Genomic DNA, 19,662 nt, shown 5'->3' on the forward strand with positions numbered 1-19,662 from the left:
AATTCTAGAATTTCAATTGTAAAAATTAATAGGAAGGGGGATACTATAGAATTATGGAAGATTAGTCATTTCTCAGATCATTTTGACCTGAATCTTAGAGTTGATATTTCCTTTAGCGATTCTACGGTAACTTTACTTCCATATTTATGGGACAGATTGATGTAGGATTCTATTATTTTCCGTCATTTTTTAAAATTCTTTCTCTTTTTTTTTAACTTTTACAAACACTTTATTGAGAATTTCATGCACGTATATAAGGTGTTTTTTTGATCAGTCATTTCTTAAGAGTAGACAGCATAAAATGGGTATATGAACTTTATGCTTACGTCATTGTACCTACACAATCTAGATTAAAATAAGCATTAATTTTCACATATGATGAGAATGAATATTTTCATACGAATCAGTGAAAACAGGCATTTCATTGAAAGTGGACTTTATATTTACATGGTTTTCTAGATCTGAAAACATTATAATGCAACTTAGAGTAGTTTATAAACAAAGATGATTTGACTATATATTGAATACATACTTTCAGCATCTGTTAGTAGGATGAGAGAGAGAGAATAAAAATATAAAGGAAAACTAAATGGGAAAAGAAATTCTTAGTAATGGAAGAATTTAAAAAATGCAATTACAGAATTACAGTTTGCCACTAAAACTAGTTTTTATGTAGTTACTGCATCGAACAGGCAGCAAGAAGTGGTTTTCTTTGACCCATGTAAATTTTCTAGCTGAGAAATGAAGTGCTTTGGAAGCAAGTTGGGCTTTTCTACTGAGCATGCCCTTCTCCAGCAGGGTCTGGCTTGGGTGGGGCTGGGTTTGCTCATTAAGCTTTTGGACGCTGGATTTCCATCAGCTTTCCACAATCTTCCATGACAGGAAACAAGAGATAGCCGACTGGATGTGCGTAGATGCTGCCTGCATATGTATGTCTCCGAGAGGAGTATCAGGTCATTTCTGTTGTAGCATTTGGGTTTTGTGGTACTTGCTTACTTGTTTCTACTTGTTCGAGAAGTTTGCTGTTTTGAGTGTGATTAAATACCCAGGGGACTGCACACTCAGAACATGCTAGTATACTGAGTGGATGAAATCTGGGTTTGTACACTTTTTGACAAAGGAATGTTACATTGTATTTGAGCTAGGCCCTATTAAAAAATGTACGTGTGTGTGTGTGTGTATTTTAGTGACCAGAGTTTCATTTTAGATCAGATGTTTGCATTTTTCTAGGTACATGTTGAATTTTTGTAGGTTATCTTTAACATTTTGTAGGTTATCTTCTCAGATTTGACCTCCGAGAGCAATGAAACTAGTTTTATTTTATAGACTTGTCCTACTGTTTCACGTACTACATGATAAACCTTATGAATATTGCTTATTTCCTAAAGCGCTATGAAGTCTGTGTAAAGCTCAGTACAGTTATTTTTTAGCATGTTTAAAAGATGAAAAATTTCAATGTAATTTATAAAATGTTATATTTTCACCCTAATGTGTTTGAGTAAAAGAATTTGTATTATTGCTGTTAGAGCTTTAAATTCACATTTTTTAAGCATCTACAGGTTAGTAGTTATTAACACTTATCAAGAACTACTGTATGCTATTTTGATAATATCACACCCTAAGTAAATTTTGTTCAAATAAAAATAGATACTATCTTTTATTTCTAAATACCTAATCTTGTTTCATTGAAAAAATGTGAAAACTCATGTTACTGCCTAGATTCTGACATTCGGATATGACAAAAACCACATGATTTTCTTTATATAATATAATCTACTCATCTAGTAATCTTTCTTTAAAAATGAAGAAAAAAACCCCAAGCAGTTTCATCACTACTTCCTAACAAAATGAAAAGTGCCACTATAACCAGCAAACCATCCCTGGGATTCCGCCTTTGTTGTTGACACTGCAGGGACTAGCATTGCTGTAGTGAGGGTATTTTGGGGGGAGGGTGCATATGTGTTTACACTGGCGTTCCAGAGCTTACAGAGAAGAGGATTTGAAAGCAGGCCCCAGCTTGGTGGACTTGTCATAATGTGGGGCATTGATTAACTTTGACAAGCTTTTGTCTTATGACCCATTAAAATGCAGCGTCTGCAGCCTGTGCGTTTATCCCATGCAGTTAACCTTCATGGATTTGTCTTTAGCTTATTTGGGAAGAGCCTCTCAAACCACTGCTGTTATTTTATAGCTATAGGATTTAGAATTTATTTACATAGAAGTAGTAAACTGGTCATTGGTTACTGCTTGGTACCAAGTGAGTGGAGTATTAATATAGGTGGGGATCCTATGCAGAGGGTAGCTGAGATGGGTTCAGAAAAAGTACATTCCCAGTATCTGTTAGGGTCAAGAGAGGTGATGGTTTTGGCCCTGCTCTGCTTCGGCCTGTTTTTGATTTCACTGAAACAAACTGTTAGTTAGTTTGTTTTTCTTCCCTGTAGAGCATTATATGATGATGGTCCATTGAATGCTTTCTAGATACTAGGAATATCATGAAAAGTAATATTGAGAAGCATTGCGCTGGGAACATGGCATTACCTCACAAAAATGAAAAGGATACCCGCTTCATGGGAGCATAGTAGCAGATGTGGGCCAGGGAGGAGGGGTGGACAGGAAACATGTTGACATCTTTGTGCTTCCCAGGCCAGTTTGTTTCTGTTTTTCCCTGTAGATAAAGAGGAAGCTGCTGAAAGCAGTTGGGAGTGTTTATGTGTGACTGTCTTAACACATGTAGTAAGAACCTTCTCTTTCCATTTTATCTTCGCCTTTGAAAAAGTGTTCAACTTTTCAGGGGACTCATAAATAACCACATTCTTTCTCCTCTAGCAGATAATAGTAGTGATCTTTTTTGGCCTACCTGTAGCTGTACCGATCTTATTTTTAGAAAAAGACTTCTTTTTGTTTCAATTCTACACTCAGGTCTGGAGGGTAAAGATTAACAAGCAAGGCCCTCCCAGGACTTCTCTCTTTCTCTAATTTTTTTTTTAAATGAACAACTGAGAATACTTCCTTTAAACTTTCTGTTACACTAATTAATTACATAAAAGGCTTAGTGGCAGGTACCTTTACTCACTGAGTCATCTTGCTGACCTGTGAGAATACTTCCTAAAAGTAATACTATTTCTAGGGGCTAGAGAGGAGGCTCAGTACTTAAGAGCACTGACTGATCTTGAGGATCCAGGTTCTGTTCCCAACATCCACATCCTGTAACTCCAGTTCCAGGGAATTAGACACCGCCTTCTAGCCTCCATGGGCTTTGTCCACAGGGATGCACTTACATGCAGCCAGAACACATACACACATTTTTTTTAAATATTATTATTTTTGTTTTATGTGTATGAGTGTTATGCCTACATGTAGGTAAGTGTACCTGTGTCCTGCAAAGCTAGTGGAGGACAGAAGAGGCTGTCAAATCCCCTGGAACTGGAGTTATGGACAGTTGTTAGCTGCCATGTGGGTGCTGGGATTCGAACCCGGGTCTTCTCCAGCACACACACAGACTTTTTTTAAACAAGTAATACTATTTTAAAAACTTAGATTTTAAGCTTATACTGTGTAAGAAAGCAATCTGTATGAATTTAGTTTGGTTGGAAAGTATTTTAAATAGACTAGTAGAAATCACTTACTTTGAGGGTATAGAGGTGGTATTAAATTTCATATGCCAGGAAATCTTAAGTTAGAAGAGACTGGAAGGTTTCTGTGTTCATACTGTTCATTTGTGTGGCAAGAGCTGTGTGACAAATCAAGATGGCACTGTTGCTCCTGGTATTCACTTATGGCACTTGTCTCCAAGGACGCAAGCCAGCCGTGCTGTTTTCACTTAACGTGTAAATATGTTCCCCTAATAAAGTGCTTAAGTACTTCAGGTTATGAAAACTTGGGCTCAGTGAGCGCTCTCTCTCCTCCATCTGTACCTCATTTACCAAATGCCACCTGCCATTCTCCACAGTCTGTTACTCAGCTCTCTCTCCTCCATCTGCTCTTCTGTACCTCATTTACCAAATGCCACCTGCCATTCTCCACAGTCTGTTACTCTTCTAGATTTGACCTGGTTTCTTCCCTAGTATACAAGTAGATATGTGTGTACACATTAACATGTTTATATCTTACACTATGCTTTCAACCTAAAAGTTAGAAAATCATATATAATAGGTAGATATGACTTTTGTACTCGAGTGTTTGCCTTACATTATTTCCATAACCCATATGTCACTATTTTCCCCTTCCTAACTGTATAGTGTTCTGTTGTATTATTGTGTTATAAAGTTTCCTATTGACAGATGTTGATTCTTTGCTGCTACAATGCTGTAGTGAATCACCTTGTGTATAATTGTTTCTCACACATGCAGATATGTGAGTAAGATCCATTACCACAAGTAGGATTGCTAGTTTAAAGGATATGCATATTAGGGATTTTGATAGTCATTAGCAAATTGGCTTCTGTTCCCTGTACCAGTTACTCCGAAGCAGCAACTGTATGAGAATGCTTTCAGATAGCCATGCTCAGTGTGATTATGTAATTAAAGATGAGCTGTCTCCATTCTAATTTTTTTTTAAAGCCTCACCATCCCCTCTCTGCCCCCCTTTAGAAGGTGGACTTTCATTATATAGCCCAGATGGGCATTGAATTCCTGATCCTTCTGACTGGTAGAATTACAGGCATATACCTCCTGACCTTTAGCTCCATTTGTTTTTACTGTGAATGCAGGTGACTATCTTTTTATGTTTTTTGTCCCTTTTATCTCTTGTTTAGCCACTTTACTTTTCCTTCTTGTTGGGCTGATTTAAGCCAGTCTAACCAATTAAAAAGTGAAATTTAGATTTTTTTTGATGTTGAGTTAGTTGTTTTATTGGGCTTTTTCAAGATACTTCAACTACATAGCAAAAAATTATCCTTTCTTTTTCATATACCCCTCGCTGCATAAAGGGAATATTATGTTTTGAACAATTAAGTTTTTTTTGTTGTTGTTTCATTCTTATTTAGAGTTGCTAAAGAACTAATGTTGTATCTCACTAATATTAGGCTAAAAAAATAAAAATATGGAAAACTAGGATTTTTGACTCCCATAGCTCTTAGGTATGGTATTCATAAAACTAAGTGGGGAATAATAATAATCACCTAGGGTCTCTGTGTTCTATTTTCCCTTTTTTTATTGTTTTTTTAATTTTTTTATTTTTTTGGGTTTTTTTTTTTTTTTTTTTTTTTTTTTAGACATTTTATATAGCCCAGACTGGCCTTGAGCTCACTGTGAGCCAAGATGACCTTGAACTCTTTTTCCAGTTCTGCTTTCCATCTCCCATATGCTAGGATTGCATCATGTCAGACTTGTTCTATTTCTTAAGGCTTCTGTGCTTTCTTTGGACTGCAGAACCCATTAGGATGCTTTTGGCTGCAAGTAACTGGAACCTGTACTCAGCCATTTCAGCCATAGGAAAGTATGTTGCACAGAAGCTCTGCTTGGGACCAGACCAGGTGTGGCATGACCAGGGGGCCGGTCTTCTTTCCTGTGACTTTTGTCAGTCCTCTGTACTGTGTGTCATTTTGTCCTCAGGCTTTCTTCCTAAGTGGATTCAAGGTAATCTCAACAGTGCTGAGAGTTTTATTTACAGAGTTCAGAGGCAGCAAAGACAGCTACTCTTGTGGCTTTTCTTGGAGAAATCCTTTCCTGGAAACCTATCAACTGTCTTCCTGTCTTTTTGACAAAGAGAGATTTCCCTAGACCAACAGAGCCTACTTTTGGGCCCATCCTGGAACCATCCTCTGTGTACACATGTGGAAGGAGGGGGAAAGCTCAACCAAATGTGGGTTTTGTTGAAAAGGAGAAAGAACAGAGGAAATATATGCTCTGGATGAAACCTGATCCTGCCTAGGCTTGAACTGGCAAAGGGCTGCATTGCAGTTCATGTTTTTTGAATGTGTGGGCTTAATTTCAAGCAGATGTTAGCTTGAATCTCAATAGAAATAGTCTGTTGTTCTTACAGGTTGTTTTTTTTTTAAACATCACCCTTTAAAAACAAACACATACATTACAGGTATTTAGTTTAAAAATTGCTTATTTTCACCATATAAATAAGACACTGATACACAGTTTCTTTGGAATGTATTTTTACTTACTGAACAGATAATATAGCATTTTTTAGACCCTCTGATACTTAAGAGAAAAACCCACAAAGACCCCCCCCCTCAGACCAAGCATGCTCTCTGCCACTGAACTGTATCATCAGTACTTGGCAGTCTGTTTGTGTTGTTTCTTCTTCCTTCTGAAATACCGTTCCCCCCAATGTTTGATACATTTGAAAAGCATCACTCTCCAATTCCCTTACCTCGATTTTGAAGTGTAAAAGCACGTACTTTCCCATTTGTAAATCTTAACCCCTTAAAATAATGTTTTATTTTATGCTAGGAGAAATTAGAGCCTTGGCTGCTGGTAATCAGCACAAAACAGCAGCCTCTCAGCTGGCAGATACTTTTGTCCTGTTTTTTTGCCCAAGGATTGCATGAATCAGGTGGGCTGTAGAGTGTCTCAGACTCTAAAGGTTATAAGGAAACACAATGACCTAATATAAGCCTGAACTTGAGGTTCTTCCTTAGTTTATAGAGCTGTGTCACCATCTGTTTTTTGTAGTCTTGATTTAAGGGCCTGTGTTTTAAACAGCATAATATATGCTAGGTAGTTTAAGCTATAGTAGAGACAGCACCTTGCCTCCTTACTTAAAACATAAGAAAATAAAGGTTGGTTTTATTTACTATCATCCCTTACTAAGCAGTGCTGGTACTCTGTTGATGATGGTTTTCTGCCTGATTGCTTGTTCACTGATGCATGGTTTTTCTCCTGGAGCTGTCAGAATAACGAACACTTTCATCAGTCCTGATGGGAGCATGCCAGCATGGTAATTGTGTCAAAACCACATGCTTGTCTAATGGGCTGGTTGTTCACAGCAGTGTTCCTTTTGGTTGGTTGTAAGTAGAAAGGTTTTTCCTAAGTATGTTATATAACTACACTAATGATAGATTGGGGATGACTCTAATTAAAGATCAGTGCTGTGGGCATTGCTACAGTTGGGGAAACTTTAGATCTGGTTTTGGCTTTCCCCATTTAACTTTATTATCTTAAACAAATCTAGATTTCTGAATTCTTGCTGATAAAATAAAGATATTAGACTAGGTAATTTAACAATACTCATTCAGTAAATAATATTTACTGAATATTATTTGCCACCTTTTGAGGGCTAGTCTAGATGCTTCTGCTATAAGTGAAGGCAAGATCCTGGCCTTCGTTTGGCTTTCATTTGAGTAGTCATGCTTGCATTCCATTGCATACACTGAGTTTCCGTTTTTCTGGGTGGTACAGTTAAAGGCCTATCCACATCTGAAATACTGAGAGTTACAGTCATGATAATTATGGTGCATGGTTGTGCTATAATCATACTCTCTTTTATTTATTGTTTTTATTTTATGTGTATGAGTGTATTGCCTGCATGTAAGTGCATATAAGTGCATCTATGTTGTGGAATGCTTGCGGAAGTCAGAAAAATGTGTACCCTGGAACTGGAGTTATGAACGGTTGTTAACCAACATGCTGGGATGCTTAGAATTGAACCTGGGTCCTTTGCATAAACAGCCAGTGTTCTTAACCGCTGAGCCATCTCTCCAACCCTAATCATGTTCTCTTAATGGTAATTTGTTTAAGAAACCATTTTACAAAGAAGGTAGAGTTAGTTTTAAGCTCTTAGAGCTATGTCTGCCCTTATTATTGAATATTCATAGCCTAATTAGCCATTTTTGTTTTCTGTCTTATATGAATTTGGATGAGTGATATTAATAGCTCTAGGGTTGTGAATACAGTGGTGACTGATGAGACTTCTGTGTAAGGCCCATCACATGGTTTGCCTGTTCTCTCTCTCTCTCTCTCTCTCTCTCTCTCTCTCTCTCTCTCTCTTCACATTGTGTCTGTTCTCTCTCTCTCTCTCTCTCTCTCTCTCTCTCTCTCTCTCTCTCTCTCTCTCCCTCTCTCTCCCTCTCTCTCTCTCTCGTCTTCCTGTAGCCCCAGCTGGCCTGGAACTTGCTATGTAGACCAAGCTGGCCTCCATCTCACAGAGCTTCACCTGCCTCTGCCTCCCAAGTGCTGGAATTCAAAGCATGTGTTCTTTATCTTTTAATTAGCACTTCTGTCCTTTAGTCATGATTGCATGACTAAAGTAATGGATTTCAAATACGATTGTATAATTTGAATAATATATTTGTAAATTTCTTTTGGGAGGGATAGGACTACTTATGCTGAGTCACAGAATACATACATGTTGTCCTATAGTCATTTTCACAAACTGGCATGAATCTTCTTTAGGGACTCTGTAATCTGTTAGGTAATTCATGCATAATGGAGATGGGATCCAATGATAAATTTTATGTGAGGCTAGGCACGATAGTACACTCCTGTAGTTCCAGCACTTGATGGAGACAGAACAATCAGGAGTTCACATTTATCCTTGGCTACATAGGGAGTTGAGACCCTTTCTCAAAACAAAACCAGCCAAATGAACAAACAAAAACAAATCAGAAATTGTGAGATGTATATATAGTTGTATGACTATCTACTTAGAGTCTTGACCTAGTCATTTATGTTCCATTGTAGTATTTATAAAATGGAGCTAATACTTACCTAGTTGAATGTTTTGAAGAACAGAAATTGCATGCTGTCTGACTTAGTGAACTGTTGGTGGTGACTCCCATGACTAAAATATAAACAACTATTAATGTTTTTAACATAACAGTGGAAACTTTAGTTTTATGTTTCATTGCTTTTCTAAATATTTTGGCCAAAAGTCAACTGTAGTTGATTGGTCGTCAGGCTGTTTCTCACAGCCAGAGTAATTAAAGAGCTGCCAGTTTATCTCAGTTAGCTTAGACAAGTGTGGGACATTTTCATTTTAACTTCACCTAGATGTTTATTCAGTTCTCAGGATGTAATTAGAGAATATATGGTAGAAATCAACTTTGGTTTTTGCCTGACTAATGTTAATAATAGTCTCCACTTAAACGTGTTTGGAAAATGATATGGGAACGAAGGAAAAAGAGGTCTTTTATGCAATGTGTATCCAGTTTGTATTCTCAGTTCTTGTTGGAAGACATGTAGGTGGTAATAACTGTTCCTTGCAGGATCTTCTAACATTAAGCAACATTTTTTCTAAGTGGTATCAGCATTACCTATGCTTACAGATGTCCATCCATGTGACCACAGCTCCCAAACAGTATCTCCAGTGTATGTCCAGCCTCCTTCAAAGCCTGTTTACTGACCAATTAGACATCTCCACATACCTGTCAATTATAGCAAATTCAAAATCATACTAAATGATGATTCTACTAAATGATGATAGTTCTACTATCTGCCCTAGTTTCCTATAACTGAAACCTTCCCTTGTTTCTTTTCCTCTTACTGTATTTAGTCTAGACCTCACGTCATTTCTTATTTATCCCTTTTCCCTGAGAGTCATTTCTAATCCTTTCCCTCACTGCTTCTGCCTTAATACAGAAGCATGCCTGGATTATTGCAACCGTCTTCCAGATGTCTGTTTCAGCCTTGTCTCTCATTCTATACCTTATAGCCAAGTTGGGCTGTCTGAAATGAGAATTTCATTACAGTACTAGGTAAGGTATGAGATCGAGGCCAGCCTGGTCTACATAGTGAGTTCCAGGTTGACTGGGATTACAGAGAGATCCTGTCTCAGTCAACAATAAGAAAACCAAAACCAAACAAAAAATTGTACTTTAGTTTTTCTTTAAAAAACCTATTTAAGTTTGTAGCATTTAAAAAGATAGTTGTGACATTACCTTTTGGCTAGGGTATCAGTGCGTAAAAAACTCTGGGAGAACCTTTAGGGAGAGAGGATCCCTTATAGTGAGGAATGGAGGAGTTTGATTTGCCTTCACAGGCCCTGCCTACTCTCTTTGTGGTCCTGGTTTGCTGTTCTTGAAAAATCCCTCTTTGCCTCTGTAAAATTTAGAAAAGCAGTTATTTTTAATTAAATTTTATTTTCATTAGTTGTGATAAATCATTAGATGTATTTTTTTCTACTGCACAATATCTTTATTTGGTGATACTTAGGACCTTTAGCTATTTTTGTTGCAATCATATGCACAGACAAAAAGGTGTTTGAGATTGGGTAGCGTGAAAGATTGGAGTTTTGATTTTGGTTTTAATCATTTCTTCAAAAACTTATGTTGGAAGAGTGATGGTGAATTATAAAATTTAATAGTGGAAAGCAAAACAATAATACAATGTTGTTCCAGATTTAAGTTTTTATTGCTCTTAAGCTCCTAGTATTTAACATGGGTTTTTTATAATAGCTAGCATTTCTGTAGGCTTTGGTTTTACTGTGTGACATTGTAGTGAAACATCTCAATATTTTCTAGCATTGATTACAACATTTCCATAATAGCAAATAAAGGCTATCCAAACCAAGGAAAAGTAAAAAGTAAATCCTTAAACATTGGACTTTTGTGTTAGACTTTTAAGAAAATTATTATTAGTTGAAACCAAATAAAAATACCCCCCCCCCCTTTTTGGCGTCTTAGTGGTTTTGTTTTGTAACTGCAGAGTCAGTTACTGTTATGATGCTGTTAGATCTGTGATTCTGATAGAGAAGTCTGACAGAGGAATCTCTATTTTGTCTTGTGCTGACAAGCCTTACTTCTTAGCATATGCCATGTCTCTTTTGTCTCTGCCATTCCTTGTCCCATCCCTTCTCACCCTTCCCTTCCTCGTCACCAGGCTAAAACTGGGAGTTTCTGAAATATTTTGTGATCTTTATTTTGTTACAGTATAAGCTGTAACCATGACTACTGAAGTTGGCTCTGCATCTGAAGTGAAGAAGGACTCTGACCAGGTGGGAGCAGATGGAACCAAGGAAAAAGTTAAAGAAGTAGCAGAAAATCAACAGAATCAGCTGTCTGAGCCCAAGGAGGATAAAGGTTCTCAGCCAGCTCCTACAGCTGAAAGCCAAAGTAGTCCGCGCTGCCGAAAGAGAGAGAAGGATCTGTCTGAAAGCAGGGGCATTTCTCGATTCATACCCCCATGGCTTAAGAAACAGAAGTCTTATAACTTAGTAGTAGCCAAAGATGGGGGAGATAAAAAAGAGCCTACCCAAGCTGTTGTGGAAGAACAGATCTTAAATAAAGAAGATTCCCTTCCTGAAGAAGAGAGTTGGGCTAAGGGTGATGCTGAAGAGATGGCTCAGAGGAAACACCTTGAGGTCAAGGTAGAGGTCAAGGAAGAAAAGCCTTCCTTGAGCAGTGCTGAGATCCAGGTATGTTTGAGAATGACTAGGAATGAGAACATAGGAAAACAGAATGGTTTATTTTGGATTGTATGGATTCCTTTTGTTGAGATACTACTTTGGTCTAATGTATGTGGATTGTAGATCCTGGATTAGTTTACCTCAGCCTTTTCCTGTCATGCTTTGTAAAATCATTTCCAAGGTAACAAAGCAAAAAAACTGCAACACACACACACATACACACACACACACACACACACACACACACACACACACACACACACACACACACAAAGGGCCTGTGTGTTCCTGCTAAGGTTAAGCAGTCTGTCAGACTCTTCCCACCTCTTCTGTTAAGTATCATACCCTTTTATTCATCCTTGCTTTTAAGTATTTAGTGGAGAGTAAAAAGTAGACTGTGTATATTTGATTTGCCTGAAGCCTAGGTTTTCCTATGGCATTTTAGAAATTATATGCATGGTGAAGCAGTGGAATGTAGTTTCTTTTATTCATTTAATGCTCAGATCATTAACTTGGCAAAATGAAGAAGGATGAGGAAATAACCTTTCTTATATAATTTTCAGTCTTTAAATGCAGATTTATAGTGGTTATAATAAAGATGACAGTTTTTATTAAACATTCTCATTTTGGGCTAAAAATGTATCTGGACCACTTGCCTAGTATGTTCAAAAACTTGGATTTTTTTTCTCCTTTTAAATGCTGTCTTCTACAAATTGATTATCTTTAACTTGGACTTTTTTTCCTGACAGCCTGCAGAAGAAGTGAGGAAGGACAGAAAAGAGGAAAAGGTAAAGGAAATACAGGAAGACAAATCAGAAGAAGCAGCAGCAAAAAGGGAGACTAAGGAAGTGCAGACCAATGAGCTGAAAGCAGAGAAGACGTCACAGAGAGCTACCAAGAAGACCAAAACCGTCCAGTGTAGAGTAATTCTTCTCGACGGCACCGAGTACAGCTGTGACCTGGAGGTGAGGCAGGGACTGAGTGCAGAGTGCTTGTGGTGGTAGAGGATGAGTCAGGGAGTGAGTAGAGAGTACTCGTGGTGGCAGAAGGAAAGTAGCCTGCCTTGTGGCTTGACAGGATGAGTATGCTTTGTGGTTTATCAAGTTCCCTTAGGCCAGTTTGTTGCAACTTTACATTTAAACAATAGCAACATTATTTCTGTTATTTCCATTCAGCATAGCCCTTCTTGATTCTTAGTCTAAACAGGACTGATTTTCTGCCTTGTGTGCTCACTGGTTGTGTGTGCTGGTGTATGTGTGATCTGAATAGGTGGTTTTGACTATTATTTCTATAGGACGTCTTACTTGAGGAATGCTAGTTTTAAGCTGGTTTTTAAAAATTTGGAATAATCAGATTTTAGCAATAAAGTTCTAGCCTAAGAAAGAGAATGGTTTAAATCTAGCTAATTTATTTTGTGCCATTTAGTTAAATAGTACCCATGATTTATAAAACTGGTATTTATAGCACTGATGCTGACAGGGGTCAGTATAATCTTTTAAAGCACCAGCATCTTATTATTTTATGTTAAGAGAGTTTATTCCTGAGACTAGAGAGATGGCTCAGTGATTAAGAACACTGGGTGCTCTTACAAAGGACCTGGGTTCAGTTCCCAGCATCCACATGGTGGCTAACAACAGTCCATAATTCCAGTTCTTGGGAATTGCCCTCTTCTGATCTCTATGGGCATTGTACAACAGGGGTGCCCTTATAGTCAGGCCATATACTCATATACATAAAATAAAAATAATAAAATATTAAAAAGAGTTTATTCCTTTTCACATATAAATTGGTTTACATAACATGTACTAGTAGTAGATGTCTGTGAATTATGTTGAAATTCTTTATATTTAATATAAGACTCTAAAGTATTTACTAGTATTACCATTCTCAGAATTAGAATGGAGCTGTAAATAAAGGTTTAAAGAGACTCTGTAACTGCCTGGTGTCTTACAGCCATGTGGTGGAGGATCCAGGCTTATAGCTTTGGCAACTTGGCTCTGGAGCTTGTGAATGTGTTTGAAGAATTGTGTAATTTTGTCTTTCAAAAGATAAAAAGGATATCTTTCTTGCTTGTTCTCTGAGTTATATGCTATCCCCTATTGAGTTGATTCTCTCTTGACCATTTTCTTGGATAAAATTAGGGATTCTATTGGAGATTTGGTATAACTTGTCTTTAAAACTCTTTGGGCCTGCTGGCCTTTTATGGGGAGCCTGAGATTGGAGAGTATTTTTTTGCTTGTTTAAATTGTTGGTTCAGTTTTCTTATGCTTGTGGAGTGTTTTTAAGTTTTAATGATGGATATGTCTTTTAGTGGACTGTCCATTATCCTATGGACTTGATGCGAAGGTTTTTATAGCTTCCTCACTTTGTGCATTCAGTTTGGATTCTTTATTTGGATTTTTAATTTTATGTGCACGAGTATTATGCCTGCAAACCTGTGTCATGCAGTTCCTGTGGAAGACAGAAGAGGGTGTCAGATCCCCTGGAACTAGACAGTGGTTAGTCACCATGTGGGTGCTGGTAATCGAACCTGGGTCTTCTGCAAGAGCAGCCACGGAGTCATCTATTCAGTTCCCAGTTTAGATTCTTTTTTTCTTGTTTTAATCCCTCCCTCTAAATTGACAGCTTTATTTTGTTTATTGTTTGTTTTACATCTTTTCTATTTTGTAACATTTTCTTTTTTCAGATTCTTGTGCTTTTCTAATTTTTTAAAAAAATATATTTATTATTTTTATTTTACGTGTATGAGTGTTATACCTGCTTGTAGATAAGTGCACCAGTGTCATGAAATGCCTGTGGAGGACAGAAGAGGCTGTCGGATCCCCTGAAATTGGAGTTATGGACAGTTGTTAGTTGCCGTGCGGTGCTGGGATTCGAACCTAGCTCTTCTGGGAGAACAATCAGTGTTCTTTACTGCTGAGCTATCTCTCCAACCCCCTGCTTTTCTAATTTCTTGAGCTTAATTGAAGAAAGCTTTCATGGCTCTCAGTTTTTCCTTTGGCAGTTTTCCTCCTAGTAACTTTTGATTGTCTACATTTGAAATAGAGTGCTTTCAGGGCCATTTAGTTCAATTCTTAATATTTTTTCATCTCCTTATGGTTCCTTTTGACTGTTGGATTTTTCATAGATTTGATTTAAAATTTTCAGTGTTTGTGAATATACACATGTGTGTGTTGTGTGAGCAAAAAATTTTGTTTACATTTCCTGTTTTAAATGACATTGTGATCAAAATGTGGTCTAAAAATAGTATTCTATTGTACTTTGGAATTACTTTGAAGCATAGTATATAGTTAGTATAGTTATCTTTGAGTTTGATAACACAAGGTATCCTCTCATTGTTGATATAGATATCTGCATCTGTCCTTGGTCACATATTAATAACCTGTGTCTTGTTATCTATCACCGTGTAACTGCTTAGACTGTTGATAAATAAGTATGTGAAATAGCTCTGTAATAGTTACTTTGATAATTTTCCCTGGTTAATCCTATAGCTATAGTTTTGATAAAATCTTTGGTTATTAGATGCACATATGTTCATAATGATATATCCTCACATTATTTTGCCATGCTATACCTTAATTTTATTTTATTTGTTATTAATATTACTATAGTAGCTTTATTTTGATTAGGATTTGTCTGGTCCATCTTCTGCCATTTTTTGCTTTCATGATTGAAATGACTTATTTTTGAATCTCATGTTAGGATTCTTCCCTTTAACTGGTGAATTTAAGTGAGTTTTTCCATATTATAGAAGTATGTGTGTTCTGCCTTGTAAGTTTGTACTGCCTATTTTTGTTTGCTTGAATTTACTTTCTCTTCATTGCTTTTTTGGAAAGCATCTATATTTTGTAGACACATTTTACTTGAAGTCTGTTATTAATCACTGTGCCTACCTCTTTCCCCCTCCCTCGTTAAATGTGTACATATTAGATATCTATCATTTTGGGATACTTGATTTTTTTGCTAGTAGAGATTCAGTTTATTGTGTTGCCCAAAGCAAAGCTGAGATAGTACCCAAGGTTGTAAATGGCAGCTTTGTTTTTTAATTCACTAAGAGTTAAGTTGGTTGAGAAAAAGTCTATATTTTATGAGGATATTAATTTACAGAGTCTCTTTAATACATGATTGTTTAACATGCTGTTATAAAAACAAACTTTTGAGGCGAATAAATCGTGGATAAGCATTCTAACATTTGTGTTGAGCGAGCCCTTTTCCCTTGTAGGTACAAAGCAAAACAGAATTGGGGTAAACTTTCCTGATGCTGCTCTGCAGTAGTTTTTATTCACCAACAGCTCACTTGAGTTCTATGCAGGGACTTTCTATCTGAACATATAATTCATCAGCACTCTGATAGAAGTTGACACAGTGAAGAAACTATGAATTGTGTTCCCTTTTGTAGTTAGTGCTTCTTTTATCCAAGTTTCCTTCTCATTGTGGTTCTCTGGTTGCTTGGTACCATTAATTTGGAACTGCAACTCATCTGATCTGCTCTATTTCCACTTGAGGAGTAGAGTCCAGAGGTTGGCTCATCCTCAAATGCCAGTATAAGATTGAAACTGACCCCTAGAGCAAAAGGAGTGGGGAATACTGGGCCTACCAAGGCCAAGATATCATTTGGATTTGGAACATGTTAACCATATAGTTGCAGTAGCTTAAGGGGGCCCTTTTTATTCATTGCATTGGTTAGGACACATATTGGTGATCTTTGTAGATGGCCAGTTTTACATATGTTTAGAAAATTGAGTAAGTTAGGCAATTTCCTGTTTGTATTACCTATCAGTGCTTTTATCAGCAAAGGAACACCTCCTTTAACCATTTGATAAAAACATTGCTATATACTATTGAGTGCTTTTTTAAATATTAGGAAACATAATTCTGGGAAGTATTATTGTTTGTTGCCCAAACATTTGCTACCAAGATTGCTCTGTAGATAGATACAGTTTAATAGTAGGCTATGTTTAATCCATTGATATGCACATTATATATTTTTGTGTGTTTATATGTATAAGTGTATATAATATATTTCCATATCCATCAGTATTCATTCTTCCTCAAATACATACTTTGTTTTTGAACTCCTCCTGAGTTCTTCATCTTCTTCCTCAGCCTCCTGAGTAGCTAAGACTGTAGACATATAGCACTCACTGCACGAGTTTCTCCTACTTGTTATGGTTTCCTGTTTCAACATTTATTCTTTCTCTTGGGAACCCTCTGAACCTGTTCTTTCTACTCCTGAGCCTCGGGAACTAGATAAAGATAAATGCCAACCACACAGTGGTTTTTCTAAAAATGTTTGTTATCTTTGAAGCTGGTCTTCTTTTAAGAAAGGCAGGGTATAGGTTAATACTAAGAGGATAAAAGAATGCCACACAGATTTGCCTGATTCCCAGAAGGTGGAAATAATAAGTAGATGTAAGTACTGGTTAACAGTGCGTTTTTAGAGATTGATTACAATTAAAAAAAAAATCCCATGGACATTGCTTGATTCTAATGCTATCTTTGGCTTATGAAGCATAGTTTATTGCTATGCTATTTTGACCCAAAGCCTCATCTGTCTTTGTTTATTTGTTCCAAAATGTTAAATAATTTCTAGTTATTGTCCATGAAAATTGTTGTTTACATTTATTCTAATTTATCATCTGTTGATAAGTTGGATCACAAATATTTTTAAAAGCTTACTTTTGAGGAGGAGGAAGAGAATGATAATGATGATTAAGCCAGGGTCACACTATGCAGGCTTGGCTGGCATGGAACTCACTTTGTAGACCAAGCTGGGCTTCAATTTGCTTTATGTGTGCCGTCATGCCCAGAAGTGAGGATTATTATATTTTTGGATGAAGTAACTTTATAGTCTTCAGCATATCAACTTGTGTCCCATTGAGTTTTTTGATTGATATGACAAGCTCCTTTGGTGCCAGAGTGTAAATTGTAAAAATTTTAGGGTGTCTCCTGGAGCCTACAGCCCTGGCTCTAGACTCCTGGCTGCCTTGTGATACTGCTGCAGAAGTCATTTACACAGTTGGTGTTTTGAAGCAGTGGGGCTCTTTCCTCTAAGGAAAAATACAGTGAGGTTTACTTAAAGTCATGGGTATGAAGTCCAGGGGATCTATGTTTACTTTTCTTTTGATTTTTTGTAAAGCTTGGGGAAGTCACTTTCTGTCTTTTCTTCTATTCTCAGATTGCAAAGTAAGACTGAAAATATTTGCTTCCTCTATTTCTAGGATTGAGCTGGTTTGGCTAGAGCTGGTAAGTCTGTATATGTTTTTTAAAGTCCGAAAATGAGCATAGAAATTCAGGAGCCTTGGGAAGCATGAGTGCATTCTGGGTAAGAGGCTCACATTTTCCTCCGGCATCTGAAAGTTGTTCCCACATGTTGATTTTCTCTGAGAATCAAGGGCATTGTTTTAGCCCACACAGGAATGTCAGAAAGATTTTTCCTTAGCAGTGAATAAGGCTGATATAATGTAGGATCTTATCGGCACTGTTGTGGTGATAAAAGTATTCATCAAAAAGCAGAGTATGTCAAGATCTTCTGGTCTTCCTTGTACAGGCTTCTGCTCTCAGAAATCCAATTTGGTATCCTTGCTTTCTGATGTGTTATTTACTCATTTCCGTCAACTTTCATCTCCCAAGGTTTGTTTTTCAGACTGTGGTAGTGACCCTTGTAGTTTAAACCATTAAGTAATTTCAGCTATCTACATACTTTTGGAGGATCTAGGAGTTGGGCTATCCTATAAAATCCCACAAAACTGGGCTATCCCAGTTTAGGGATAAAATGTTTGGAACTTGGAACAATTGTGTGCAATTTAAAATTCCAGTGATGTAGATCCAAATGGAATGTCTCTGACCAACTGTCCATTTATCCCTTTAGCTTAAGGAAAGGATTTAAAGTGGTAATTCTGTCCAAGGACTTAATTTTCAAAGTGGGAAAAGGATGCCATGCCGTGGGAATGATAGAATATTTTAGTCTTGCCTGAAGAAGACAAAGGGCTTCTTAAGTCACTTTGTAGGTTGTCACTCAGGACTGTTAGGTGTGACCCTGGGCTACCTTTTGATCTAATAATGTTAATTTGCTGTGCCTTACTAGTTAGAATGGTCATCTCATCCTGCACTTCTTGAACTGTCTGTCCTGTAAAGTTTCTCATCATAGCAGTGTACTCCCCATTCACATGATTTTTCTCTGGCTCATTATGTCCTACTCCTAGCTAGCTCTCTGGCTGGTTTTTTTTTTTTTTTTGGTGTTTTTTATTTAATAACCACGTAATTAGTAGAAGCATTTCATTACAACAACATTGACACATTCAGTAACAATTTCCAGAGCAAAGATGAATCACTTTCTGGCTGTAAATTTTTAGGTTCACAGTTGAATTAATACAGTTATACAATATTGTACTCAGTATAAACACTATAAGACATAAAATTAAATGAGGTTTTAACCTTTAAAAATGATCTCCATTTCACTATTAAAATACACAGTTTCATACAGAAAAATTCATTTTTAATGTAATTGACATTAAAATGTTTGCACATGCATTTCTAATCTCTATTTATGTGATTATTACTAGTCACAGTCGGTTACTTTCTGAGCTCCTTGGCATCTGAGCATGGATATAAAGTCGTCAGGTAGATTTCAGTGGTAATGCTTTTCACATCTGCTGATTGTTAAGGAGAAAATTTTTATGCATTGAAGAATTACTATTTTTTTAATCATTACTTAAAAATTTTTAATAACTACATGATTAGAAGAAGAATTTCACTACAGCTTTAACATATTCAGTAACACACTCCAGAGCAGGAGTACATCTCTTTCACAAGAGGGTGTAAGTATCTAGGTTCACAGTTGAGTTAATACAGTTATACAGTACTGAACTCAGTATAAGCCCTGTAAGACATAAAATTGAATGAGTTTTTAACCTTTAAAAAAGATCTCCATTTCATTTTAGAATATATTGCTCCTTGCAGAAAGACTAATTGTTTTTGCTAGTAACACTGAGATGTTGGCACACGCATCTCTAATCTCTATGCATCTGATAATGGGTAGCACTTGGATCCTTGGCGCCTGTGTATGTCTATAAAGTCATCGGGTAGATTTCAATGGTAATGGTTTGTCACCTCTACTAATTAGCATGGCATAAATTTCCATGCTTCCTTCTCAAATATAATACATTTATAAAAATTTGTTGATTTGTGTGTGTGTGTGTATATGTGTGTGTGTGTGTGTGTGTGTGTGTGTGTATCACACAGAACATCCTAAACCACCTCATTCGACTATACACCCACTTCCCAGGTGGCACCTTCCCATAGCCCCCCCACACACAGTAGAGCCCTTATACTCTGATATCCCTGCTACTGTCTGCTGTGTTGTCA

At 36.9% G+C, this 19,662-nt stretch overlaps 1 protein-coding gene across 11 annotated transcripts in view; it reads left to right on the forward strand.

The window, feature by feature from the left end:
* Window positions 1-19,662, forward strand: part of Epb41l2 (erythrocyte membrane protein band 4.1 like 2) — a 229,656-nt gene that overhangs the window by 110,250 nt on the left and 99,744 nt on the right. For all 11 annotated transcript variants that reach the window (XM_017795339.2, XM_017795341.1, XM_008822132.3 and 8 more), the window contains exons 2-3: window positions 10,820-11,304; window positions 12,045-12,260. In XM_017795339.2, coding sequence (XP_017650828.1) covers window positions 10,834-11,304; window positions 12,045-12,260 — 687 coding nt within the window. In that variant the 5' untranslated portion in view covers window positions 10,820-10,833. The remainder of the gene's footprint in view (window positions 1-10,819; window positions 11,305-12,044; window positions 12,261-19,662) is intronic.

Source organism: Nannospalax galili, unplaced genomic scaffold, assembly GCF_000622305.1.
Source record: "Nannospalax galili isolate Female #2095 unplaced genomic scaffold, S.galili_v1.0 scaffold186, whole genome shotgun sequence".
NCBI classification, from domain to species: Eukaryota; Metazoa; Chordata; class Mammalia; order Rodentia; family Spalacidae; genus Nannospalax; species Nannospalax galili.